The sequence below is a fragment of the Rhinopithecus roxellana genome, chromosome 1 (assembly GCF_007565055.1).
Source record: "Rhinopithecus roxellana isolate Shanxi Qingling chromosome 1, ASM756505v1, whole genome shotgun sequence".
Lineage (NCBI taxonomy): Eukaryota > Metazoa > Chordata > Mammalia > Primates > Cercopithecidae > Rhinopithecus > Rhinopithecus roxellana.
This window is the reverse complement of record NC_044549.1, coordinates 126,740,728-126,753,163: the sequence shown is the minus strand read 5'-3', so window position 1 is coordinate 126,753,163 and position 12,436 is coordinate 126,740,728. Positions and strand designations below refer to the sequence as shown.

General features: G+C 38.7%; 1 protein-coding gene across 2 annotated transcripts in view; it reads left to right on the top strand.

The window, feature by feature from the left end:
* The window catches only part of OXSR1 (oxidative stress responsive kinase 1), a 94,350-nt gene that overhangs the window by 43,441 nt on the left and 38,473 nt on the right, over positions 1–12,436 (top strand). For both annotated transcript variants that reach the window (XM_010357248.2, XM_030930698.1), the window contains one exon: positions 9,479–9,534. In XM_010357248.2, the coding sequence (XP_010355550.1) occupies positions 9,479–9,534 (56 nt within the window). The remainder of the gene's footprint in view (positions 1–9,478; positions 9,535–12,436) is intronic.

Below are 12,436 nucleotides of genomic sequence, written 5' to 3'. Positions count from 1 at the left end.
CCAAATATCAGTAGTGCTGGGATCAAGAACACCTGGTTAAGGGAACAACTAGGAAGTTGTGGAAACCACTTTTGTTCACATCACAGTGGCTAGAACTTTAGTCACATGGTTATATCTACTTTGCATGGAAGGCTGTGAAATGTTGCCTTTCATCAGGATGGTCACGTCTGCAGTAAAAATTTCTTGCTTTCTTTGCTTTCCTCTCCCTCCCCCCTCCCCTCCCCTCCCTTCCCCCACTCCGCTCCTCTCCCCTCCACTCCCCTCCCTTTCCCTTCTGCCTTCCTCCCTCCCTCCTTCCCTCCCTTCCTTCCGTCCTTTCTTCCTTCCTTCCAGACATTGAGAGCCATTTAGTATTTGGTAGTCTGTGGCACTTTTTTCCCCCAAGATTACTTGATGAACATGGAATCAGAACTGAGGTAGTTAATTGAATTATGTTAATTGCTAATATCAAGGTATGCATACATAGATTTATCATAATCCAGAGGACTGGAATTTTCTGTTTTTCAGGACTTTTTTTTCTACTTAACAGTGCCGGAAAAAATATTCCCAAATGTTTCCTCTTTGGCCGTACCTCATTTTTAGTGATCTGTTAACATGTTAACCAGGTACAAGAGCAATTGCTTAGGTACAGTTTTAGATGGAAATTCTTATTGTTTTAAGAGTACAGATGCTTCTCAACTTAGGATGGGTTTATTGGGACACAACTCCATTGCAAGTAGAAAATATAATTAAGTCAAAACTGAACCATCATAAATTGGGGACCCTCGATGTTTCCAGGATTCCTAGTTTATACATTATTCCTTAGAGTCAATTGTTCTCATTCATCCTCATAAAAAGAAGTTTCTTTTTCTTTTTTTTTTTTTTAGAAGTTTCTTTTTCTTTGTAAGACTGAAGCAGGTTAGAAAATTTAGACAACTAGAAATTAATAACTCATTTTTTTCCTAGAGTGGAATGGTTCTGTAGATGACTGATTTTTACCTATCATATATGGATTTTTTTAAAATGCTGTTATTCTAGGCTGGTCATGGTGACTCATGCCTGTAATCCCAGCACTTTGGGAGGCTGAGGCGGGTGGATCATGAGGGCAGGAGATGGACACCATCCTGACTAACATGGTGAAACCCTGTCTCTACTAAAAATACAAAAAATTAGCTGGGCGTGGTGGCACACACCTGTAGTCCCAGCTACTCAGGAGGCTGAGGCAGGAGAATCGCCTGAACGTGGGAGGTGGAGGTTGTAGTGAGCCGAGATCACGCCACTGCACTCCAGCCTGGGCGACAGAGCGAGACTCCATCTCAAAAAAATTTAAATTTAAATTTAAAAAATGCTGTTATTCTAAGAGTAACCCAGTTAAGGAGTGTGTGTGTGTGTGTGTGCGCGCACGTGCGTGTGCATGTGCATGTTTGGTGAGGTATGGTACCTTGCTTTTTTCAACATATTCTGATTACTTATTGAAACCTCAGCTTTACAATTTGTAGTTGTCTGATTTTTTTTTTTTTTTCTTTTATCAGTTACTTTTCTGGGCCTTTGCTTTCCTATTTGCTCTAGGATTAGGGTTAAATAGTTAATTTTTAAGATTACATCTTTTTGTGTCTTTCTTTTTTTGCCTTATTTGGTTATTGATTGATTGATTGACAGGGGCTCACTGTGTCACTCAGGCTGGAGTGCAGCAGCGTGAACACGGCTCACTGCAGCCTTGACCTCTTGGGCTCAAGTCATTCTCCTGCCTCAGACTCCCAAATAGCTGGCCCACAGGCGCTCACTATTATGGCTGGCTATTGTTTTTTATTTTTGTAGAGACAGGGTCCTACGCTCTGGCATTGGGACCTTTTTAAAAGTTCCCCAGGTAATTCTAATGTTGCCTAGGCTGGTCTCAAACTCCTGGGTTCACGCAGTCCTTCTGCCTCAGCCTTCCAAAGTGCTGGGATTACAGGCATGAACTGCCACATCTGGCCTCTTTGGTTTCAATTGAGCATTTCATATGATTCCATTTCCTTTCCTCTCTTAGGTTATCAATTATACTTTTTCTTTTTTTTTGAGACACAGAGTCTCGCTCTGTCGCCCACGCTGGAGTGCAGTGGCGCGATCTCGGCTCACTGCAAGCTCCGCCTCCCAGATTCATGCCATTCTCCTGCCTCAGCCTCCTGAGTAGCTGGGACTACAGGCGCCCGCTACGACGCCCGGCTAATTTTTTGTGTATGTTTTTAGTAGAGACGGGGTTTCACCATGTTAGCCAGAATGGTCTCGATCTCCTGACCTCGTGATCTGCCTGCCTGGGCCTTCCAAAGTGCTGGGATTACAGGCATGAGCCACCGTGCCTGGCCTCAATTATACTTTTTTTTTTTGAGACGGAGTCTCGCTCTGTCGCCCAGGCTGGAGTGCAGTGGCGCGATCTCGGCTCACTGCAAGCTCCGCCTCCCAGATTCATGCCATTCTCCTGCCTCAGCCTCCTGAGTAGCTGGGACTACAGGCGCCCGCTACGACGCCCGGCTAATTTTTTGTGTGTGTTTTTAGTAGAGACGGGGTTTCACCATGTTAGAATGGTCTCGATCTCCTGACCTCGTGATCTGCCTGCCTGGGCCTTCCAAAGTGCTGGGATTACAGGCATGAGCCACCGTGCCTGGCCTCAATTATACTTTTTTTTTTTTTGAGACGGAGTCTCGCTCTTTCGCCCAGGCTGGAGTGCAGTGGTGCCATCTCCACTCACTGCAAGCTCCGCCTCCGGGATTCACGCCATTCTCCTGCCTCAGCCTCCCGAGTAGCCGGGACTACAGGCACCCGCCACCGCGCCTGGCTAATTTTTGTATTTTTAGTAGAGCGGGGTTTCACGGTGTTAGCCAGGGTGGTCTCAATCTCCCGACCTCATGATCTGCCCGTCTGGGCCTCCCAAAGTCCTGGGATTACAGGCGTGAGCCACCGCGCCCGGCCCAATTATACTTTTTAAAAAACCTTTTTTAGTAGTTGCCCTGTACAGTATACATTTTACAGGAAATCTAAGTCCACTTTCAAATAGCACTCTGTCCCTTCATGGGTAGCACAAGTGCTTTATAACAGAATATTCCTAATTCCTCCCTTAAAATATTGTCATTTATTTCACTTACACACAAGCTGTAATCATTATATACATTGTTGTTGTTATTATTTTGAAGAAATTGTTGACTGTTAGATCAATTAAGAATAAGAGAATAAAAGATTTCATTTTATTTTCATTTATTCTTTCTGTAATGCTCTTCCATTGTTCATGTGGATCCAAGTTTTATCTTCTCTCTCAAGAAGTTCTTTTAACATTTCTTGCAAGGCAGTTCTGCCCACCGCAAAGTCCCTCAGTTTTTTATTTGTCTGAGAGAAGTACTTCTTTACTTTTGAAGGATAGTTTTTCTGGATACAAAATTCTAGGTTTTTTTTTTTCTCTTGACACTTTAAACAGTTCACTCCACTCTGCTTGTTTGCATGGTTTCTGAGATGTGGGATGTTAATTCATACCTTTGTTCCTCTATAGGTAGGGTGTTCTTTTTCCTCTGACTTTCTGTGAAGATTTTTATCTCCCCTACCCAGCTCACTGTTTTTAGTGAGCCTCTGCTCCTGGGCTGTCACCTGCACAAGTGCTTCTCAGTTCCCCCTCAAGGTGAGACAGGAAGGCTTGATGGGACTGAGACTGGGTATCTCCCTTCCCATAGATGGGTTAAGTTCTGGTAAAACCAAGGTGATTAAGCCCTGATAAAATAGTTTCCCTTGAGGACAGGTTTTCGTTAAGGAGAATAGAATGCTCAGGGCATATTTCAAATTAATTACTTAGTTCTTTCTCCTGTGTGAAATTAGGGGAATTTTCTCCTGTATACCCCGAGAACCTTGTGGGGCTGTAGGAGGTAAAGCTCATCCAACCCATCCAAGTGTATGAGTCTCCCTTAGACTGGGTCCCCTTGGGGTTTTTAACTCTCAAACTGGTCCACACTGAGCCTCCAGGCATTTGTCAATTACAGTTTAAGTTTTTATACCCCAGTACTGACTCCAGCAATAGTCTTCTGCTGCTGGGCATCTGCTCCATTAAACTGCAAGTCTATCTTCCTGTCTACATTTTTGGAGGCAGGAGTTTGCCCTGTGACCTCAGTCTCTGATGTATCTAAGAAGAATTGTTGATTTTCAGACTTTTTTCCTGTTGTGAAGACAGAAGTGACAAGCTCCTTACATACTGAACTGGATAAGATTACATCCTAAAATTCCTTTACCTTCTGATGTCCAAAGCTTTTCCTGTATAGATGATCTCTTGATGTCCTGTTTATTAGCAAGATAGTGGCCCTGACTTGTACTGTTATTACACCTCTGCCAGCAGGGGTAGTTGTTAGATGCAACAAAATTCAAAGGCCTGCTTGCCAAATAAACTTTCCTGAGACTATTTGGGCAGATTCACAATGTTTAGTCCCTTTGACAGTTGAGGAAAAACTGCTGTCTCTTTGACCCTCTGCTACCCTCACCACGCCACCAAAAAGGAGGCCTAGCACTCTATTTGGACTCATTGGGCATTAGACAGTATGTACCTCACTTGGGCATTCTGTCTGGTCCTTCATATCAGCTAACCTGTAAATCAGCATCCTTTGAGCGGGGCTCTAAGTATCAGGTTGCATTGGAACTTGTCCAGCTATCTGTGGCACGGTCCCAGGAACCGCTATAATGACTCCTTTGAACACTGTGATAGATGTTGTAGGTACATACAGGTTCAGGATTGTTATTTTCCTGGTGAATTATTCCTTTTGTTCCTATAAAATGACATTTTTACTCCTATAAAGTGACCTTTTTACTCCTATAAAATGACCTTTTTTACTCCTAGAAATGTTTTTGTTTTATAGATAATTAGATCTTATTTGTTGTAAAGACAATTAGGTCTTAAATGTTTTATAAAGATAATTAAGATCTTATTTTACTATAGCTATACTTAGTCTAACCTTTGGTAAGCATATCTTTCATTGTGGCCTAATCTTTCGAGGCTCTTGGTTTTATTAGGGGGTTTCAGTTTTAGCTCCTAACCTTATATCGGCCCAGTGCCATGTTTTCTATTACCTGTGGATTTGAAAACCTGAGCCCCCTAGCCATTTGGCCAGTTTCGCTGTTCTGTCTCCCAGGGCTTACCTACTGCTCTGCCTCTTAAGTGTCTCTTTCATTTCTGAACCTTGAGAATTTTTTCTTTACTTTGCGTCTAGCTGTGTGGTATTTTTCCCCTAATTTATCTAGCATCTCTTTGTGCTTGTAGCTAGGGAAGAGTGTGTTTTGGGTCAAGGGCCTGTATAGTAGTGATGAAAGTTTGTTTTCCAATGCACAGGTTGCCATTTAGCTGGAATGGGAATTCTCTGATACTTTAAATCATAGACTTTCAACCCGGGCTGCATATTGGAATATGGGAAACTTTAAGAAGTATTGATACCTGGGTCCACTGCCAGAAATTTATTTAATTGGTTTGGAGTGAGGCCTTGGCATTGGGACTTTTAAAAGTTACCTAGGTAATTCTAATGTGCAGCCAAGGCTGACCATTACTTAAACTTTAGCGGTAACCAGCTCTGTAATACAGTGAGACCTAGGCTTAGGAGAAAGTTGTTGTATTGGGAAGCAGAGGCAGATATTTTTAGTATGTCTTGCTACTTCTCATATCTTCAAAGTCCACTTGTGATTTCAGGTGGATTTGTATGTCAGCCCTAGTGGATTAGGTAAAGTAATTTTCCTGTATCTCTGCTGTGTTTTCTCTTTGACTTCTAGGCTTTAGAGGTTTTGAGTAGGATGAATAGGTCTCTAAATCAGACTTTTCTCTCTGTATCTACCCAAATATTTTTCCCGTTAGAGAGGCTGGTTGTAACAGAAATGTTGAATATTTTGTCAGTTTAAGATGCTTAAATGTAGTGTGTTTACACCTTTGGTTTTGATTCATTGCTTTTCTTGACCTTTTTCAAGTTTTCCATAAATGGTGCCTATTGATGAGTAATAAAAATGTTATGGGCAGAAACTTGTGTTCTGTATTAATGAAAAGTCAAGCATGTCTACGATATTCCTTTTAATTTTAGAAGGAATGTGTAACTTTGGGGCAACAGTGACATGTGAGAAATGACATTAAGCAGTAAAAAGCAAAACTTTTCTTGCTACTTAAGAGTGGATGGAGGATTTAGCTTTTGGAGCTACTGGTTTGCTTGATACTCTTTGTGGCTGAGTAAGAAAGTTCTTTAACTGGGGACTATATTGATTTCCAGATATTTAGTTACAAATCTTTTCCTTGAAAGGTTAGTTGTCCTGTTTGATGGCAGGCTGTGGTGTTTTTTATTGTCCAGTAAATTGTGCTATTCTGCTTTTACTCCTGGAAGCTGTTCTACAGATTACACTTTTGGTTTCAAAAGGAAACATGGATTGATTATCTGGGGAATTGATCAGGAAAAGTAGTCACTCGAATTTTAGGCTCTGCTGAAAATGGATTATTGTCTCTTCATTTACAAAAGACTAAAACTTGTAAAACATGATTTGAGTAAGTAATATGTATATATGGGTTTAAAAATTCAAACAGCACAAAATGGTGTATGGTACAAAATAAGTCTTCTCAGCATCACTGATGTTAAATTATATTGATACAATATACCTTTCCTATGATGTGATGAAAATGGCACCTTACTTTTATGGTTTTCCTTACAAAATCCCCTGACACCAATCTAACCATGAGAAAAACATTGTATACATTCCAGTAGAGGGGCATTCTACAAAATACTTGACCATTACTCCTCAAAACTGTCAAGATTCTCAAAAGCAAAGAAAATGTGAAAAACTCACAACCAAAAGGAGCCTAAGGAGACATGGCCACTGAATATAATATAGTATGGTATCCTGGGCAGGATCCTGGGACCGAAAAAGGACATTAGGTAAAAAGTAAAGAAATCTGAGTAAACTGTGGACTTTATCTAATCATGATATATGAATACTGGTTCATTTATTGTAGCAAAAGTACTGTACTAATATGAGATGTTAATAATAAGGGAAACTAAGTGTGAGGTGTGTAGGAACTCCTATGCACTAGCATCTCAACTTTTATGTAAATCTGAAACTGTCCTCAAACATAAACTATTAAGTCTTCTTCCTTTTATGAATCCACAATACCCTGGTCCAAAGGGAATCACTTGTTGCCATTTTCTTGTGACTCCTTTGAGAGATTATTTTCTGTCAATATAAACATAATGTATGTCTCTGTGTCATGTTTTTCTTTTAAAGAAAATACAAATGGCCACATACTATATTTAGCATTCATTTTTCACTTAATAATGTATTTGGAGATAGTTCCATGTCAACATGTATGTTCATTAGTATTCATAGTAATTTATAGTTTAGATGTATAACTGGTCTCCTTTTGACGGAAAATTAGATTGTTCCCATTTTTTACCGTAACGTATTCGTTTATAACCCTAATGTTTGGAACAGAGTTAGGAGGTGGGGAGTGGGGATTGGGGAAGCAGGGAGGGAATAGTCTAGTATTTTTTAGTGTTTGGTTGGCATTTTTTCTTTCTTATTTTATACACTACTTTTTTTGTTTTTTTCCCCAGAAGAGGATTTGAGGCAGGTCATCTCCTCAATGGTTATATAATATTTGTTACAAATTTAAATAGTTATTTAAATCTATTTGAAGAATAGCTCCTCCTATTTGAATAATGCCACCTATGTACTAATAATAATGCTAAATAAGTACAGGTGACTATAGTAGTATATTAAGATACAGGCCCAGATCTAGCTCGTGGTGAAATACGAAAGGGAGACAGACCTAGAAATATGATCATATAATACACCTTGCTAACGTTATAGTACAGCCTTCTGCAAAAACACAGAGGAGGGAGTGACTACACTATACTTTTCTTCCCCCATTGGGTTTTAGGTGAGCTCAGAAAAGGGAACTGGAAGTTAGTGGTTGACTCAGTTGGATGATCTTTGTCACAGAGGAAAGAGAATGTCCTCTATTCTCTCCTGTTTGTAGTGATTAGAATCTGAGACTAGATTCATGGACTAAAACAGACTGGCCTGCACTCTGCTTAGTCAGCCTCTGGGAGAACTACCTATAAATTGCTTGGGTTTATAAGCAGTACAGAATATTCAGTAACATGTTTTCCTTATGCTTCAGTGTTTATTCAGGAAAGGCATTGTATACTGTGGTATGATGCTGCTTCTGCACACAGTTGTGAAACTTATTCATTGTTTGCCAAGGAATGGTTATATCTAAACATGGAGGAAAACAGGGACAGGAATAGGATGAAGTGCTGTGCTTTTCACTGGCTCCTTTTCATGACAAGACATTCTTCCATGAGCAGGCCTTGCTTTTCTTGTGTAGCTTCAAGGGCTGCCTTTCTTTTGCTTATTTGATTACGTTTACTTTTAATTACAAAATGACTGTATTCCCACAAGTTATTCAAATACTGTTCCCTAGACTTCAATTCCATTAATCGCCACAAAAATCCCATTTGGCAAGGGAAAGGGGTGTGTTTGTGCAACATTAATGGTGTTGTATAAAATGCACTGGTCTCTTTGATTTGTTCATTTAATAATGTATGTTAGCATTTCATGTCACAACATGTTGATTGACATTATTCCATGGATGTAATAGAATTAATTTAACCTTTCTACTGTTGCTGGCTGTTACTAGTTTTTGTTTTTTATTCCAAATAATGCTGCAGTAGAACCCTCTTGTACTTTCCCTGTAAATTGTGAGAGATCCTAGGTTATGAAGAGATGGTTTTGCTACTCTTAGGATTTGGGGATTTTAAATTTTGCCAAAAACTTGTTTTTGCTGAAAAAAAAAAAAAAAAAAAAAAAAAAAAAAAAAACTAAGTTGTAGATTTGAATGGATAGTATAATATTGTTTACATTGGGAGAAAAGCCCAGATATGTCATCGGTATATATTCTGTTAACCAGACTGATAACAGTTGAAAACTTTGGAGAGTGTACTTAGATATGAGAATGATGGTCAAAGGGATTTTGGCTTTTTTAGTTGTGTTTAGGTTTTCAAAACAAGAATGTTTTTATATATTACTTGTTATGAGTAGTTAAAACTATAGAGATGCCTGAGTAGTTTCCATCTTTTTGTTACAGGCATAGAATATTCCCTGTTTTCAGTTGCATACTGATGATTTTAAAAATTTGATAATTCATTGGGGTGTAGCAAAAAATATATTTCAAAATGTAGAATTAGGCGAGGGTCACATTCTTTGGCCACTTTTATCACAATCAAGAATATTTAATCACTTGTGTTTTCCAGATATTATGATAAGAACCTTTCTAGCTTTCTTTTTAATATTTGGGTTCCTAGTACCAGTGACTAAAATTTTACTATTAGTCTTAATATCCTTTAATATAAAATAGAACATTTAAATATTGCTAGTATTACATGAATAAAGTCAACAATTGCTTAAATTATGTTACTTCAAAGAATAGGTATTTTTTGATACATAACTTTTTTTTTTTTTTTTTAAGAGATGTGAAAGCTGGAAACATTCTTCTTGGAGAAGATGGCTCAGTACAGATTGCAGGTAATGATAAGTATTTCTTTTTATTTGATGTAATGGTCAGTAGAACCACGTTACTTATCTTTTATGTTTCCTGAATCAGCATTCTCTCCTGTTCCCTGGACCGTCTCTATTCAAGATCCTCTGTTAACACATCATAGGATGCCACCGACTCCCAAGATATCTTCTCATACTCATCCTTCATTTCTGCTCTTAGACATTTTTTTCTGACCATTACTTGTTTCCTTCCAGCTATCCACCTCTTACTTCCATTAAGGTCTTCTGCTATGGGTTCTCGTAGCATTCTGTACTTTCCTTTAAAGGAAAAGTAGTCAAGGATCTTCATTGTGTTTAAGAATAAATATATTATATAGAGGCTATACAGAGCTGCTTCTGTCTTGGGGGAAACGGAGTATTTGTCAATTAGGAAAAAGCGCCTGAGAAGTAGAAGTGCACTTTTGGCAGTTTCAGAGCTGAAGGGATAAGAGTTGCAGTCCAGGGCCTGCCAAAAGTGGCTATCCTGATGAAACACCCCCTCCTCCAGGCTGAGACTCCAGAACGACTGTACCCAGGGATTGTCTAGCAAGCAGATCATCTGAGAAAACCTCAGCTTGGTCCCAGACTGCTAGAACAGTCAGGTGTTTGGCAGGAGGAAGATAATCACCCAAATCTTAAATTATTTCTTCAACTTTAAGAAGATAATTTAGGCGAACATCTTCATGTCCATGAGGTAAGGAAATATTTTAACCAAGTCACATAAAGCTCTAATATAAAGGGAAAGATTGATAAATTTGACTCCTTTAAAATTAGCAACTTCTAGTTATCAAAAGAGGAACAAATGGTTTATTACTATTAACAGAGGAAAAAGGTAAACCACAGAGTAGAGAAGATATTTGCAGCATGAATAATTGTTAAAGGGCTCAAGTGTAGAGTGTATAAAGAACTCATTGAGGAAAAAAAAAACTCTAAAAAAGTGGGCAGAAAACTGGCATAGGCACTTCTCAAATGAAGGTATCCAAATATAAATGTAGTGAAAGATGTTCAAGCTTACACTAGTAACTTGTTAAATGCAAAGTAAAATCACATTGTGATAACACGTTAAATTGATTGGCCTGGCAAAAACATCTTGACAGTACTAATTGTTGGTGTGGGTGTAAAGCAAGGAAAAAAGTCTCATTTCTGATGATGGGAATATAAATTGGTACAACCATTTTATTACATTTGAAGATACACATGCTGTAAGACTTTGGCTCCTAGGTGTATAGCCTAGAGAAACTCACCCATATGTGTGCCACAGTGTTCATAATCATGACAAGTTTGAAATAATCCCGATGCCCTTTATTAGTAGAATGGATAAATAAATTGTGGTTAATTTATATACTGGAATATACCTTTTTTTTTTTATTTTTTATTTTTGGTGACAGTCTCGCTCTGTTTCCTAGGCTGGAGTGCAGTGGTGCACTCTTGGCTCACTGCAGCCTCTGCCTTCCAGGTTCAAAGATTCTTGTGCCTCAGCTTCCCAAGTAGCTGGGATTACAGGCATGCACCACCCCACCCGACTAATTTTTGTATTTGTAGTAGAGACAGTGTTTCTCCATGTTGGCCAGGCTGGTCCCGAACTCCTGGCCTCAAGTGATTCTCCCACCTTGGCTTCCCAGAGTGCTGGGATTATAGGTGTGAGCCACCATGCCCAGCCTGTATAATGGAGTACTATATAATGATGAAAATGAATAGAACTACAGCTACATACAAAAGTATTAATCATAAAAATATAGGAGATGGAATGGACATGGGTTTCCTTGTCTAGTATGAATGGCACCATAGCGTGCCACCTGCACAAAACAAGAATTTGGGAACAACTTTGCCTCCTGGCTCAGTCTTTTATTTTTATTTTTTTGTAGTGGTAAAATATACATAACATAAAATTTACCATTTTAACAGTTTTTAAGTGTATGGTTCTGTGGCATTAAATACATTCCTGTTGTGCAACTATCACCGCCATCTGTCTTCAGAACTAGTTCATCTTCCTTGACTGAAACTGTACCCACTAAAAAATAATTCTTCATTCCACCTCTCACCCCAGCCATGGGTGACCACCATTCTTCTTTTTGTCTCCATGAATTTAACTACTTTAAGTACCTAAGTGAACTCACACAGTATTTGTCCTTTTGACTTTATTTCATTTTGTATAATGTCTTTAAGGTTCATGTTGCAGTGTCAGAATTTCATTACTTTTTAAAGCTGAATAATAATTCCATTGTATTTATATGCTGCATTTTGTTTATCCATTCATTCATCAATGGACATTTGAATTGCTTCCACCTTTTGGTCATTGTGAATAATGCTGCTGTGAACACAAGTGTCCAAATATCCATCTGAGTTTCTTGCTTTCATTTCTTTTGGGTATATCCTCATAAGTAGAATTGCTGGATCATATAGCTATTCTATGTTTACGTTTTTGAGGAATTGCCGTATTATTTTTTATAGCAACTGTACCATTTTACATTCCCACCAAGAGTGCACAAGAATCCAATTTCTCCACATCCTCGCCAACACTTGTTAGTTTCTGGGTTTTTTGTTTTTTCAGGTGGTAGCCATTCTAAGGGATGTAAGGTGGTATCTATCTCATTGTGGTTTTGATTTCTGTTTCCCTATTGATTAAGTGATGTTGAATGTCTTTTCATGTACTTATTGGCCATTTGTGTATCTTCTTTGAAGGAATAACTCCTTAATTCCTTTGCCCATTTTTAAATTGGAGTGTTTGTTTTTGTTGTTGTTGTTGAATTGCAGAAGTTCTTTACGTATTTTGGATGTCAATCCCTTATCAAATGTATGATTTGCAAAATATTTTCTCCCAGTCTGTGGGTTGCCTTTCATTCTGTTGATAGTAACCTTTGACGCACAAAAGTTTTAAATTTTTGATTAT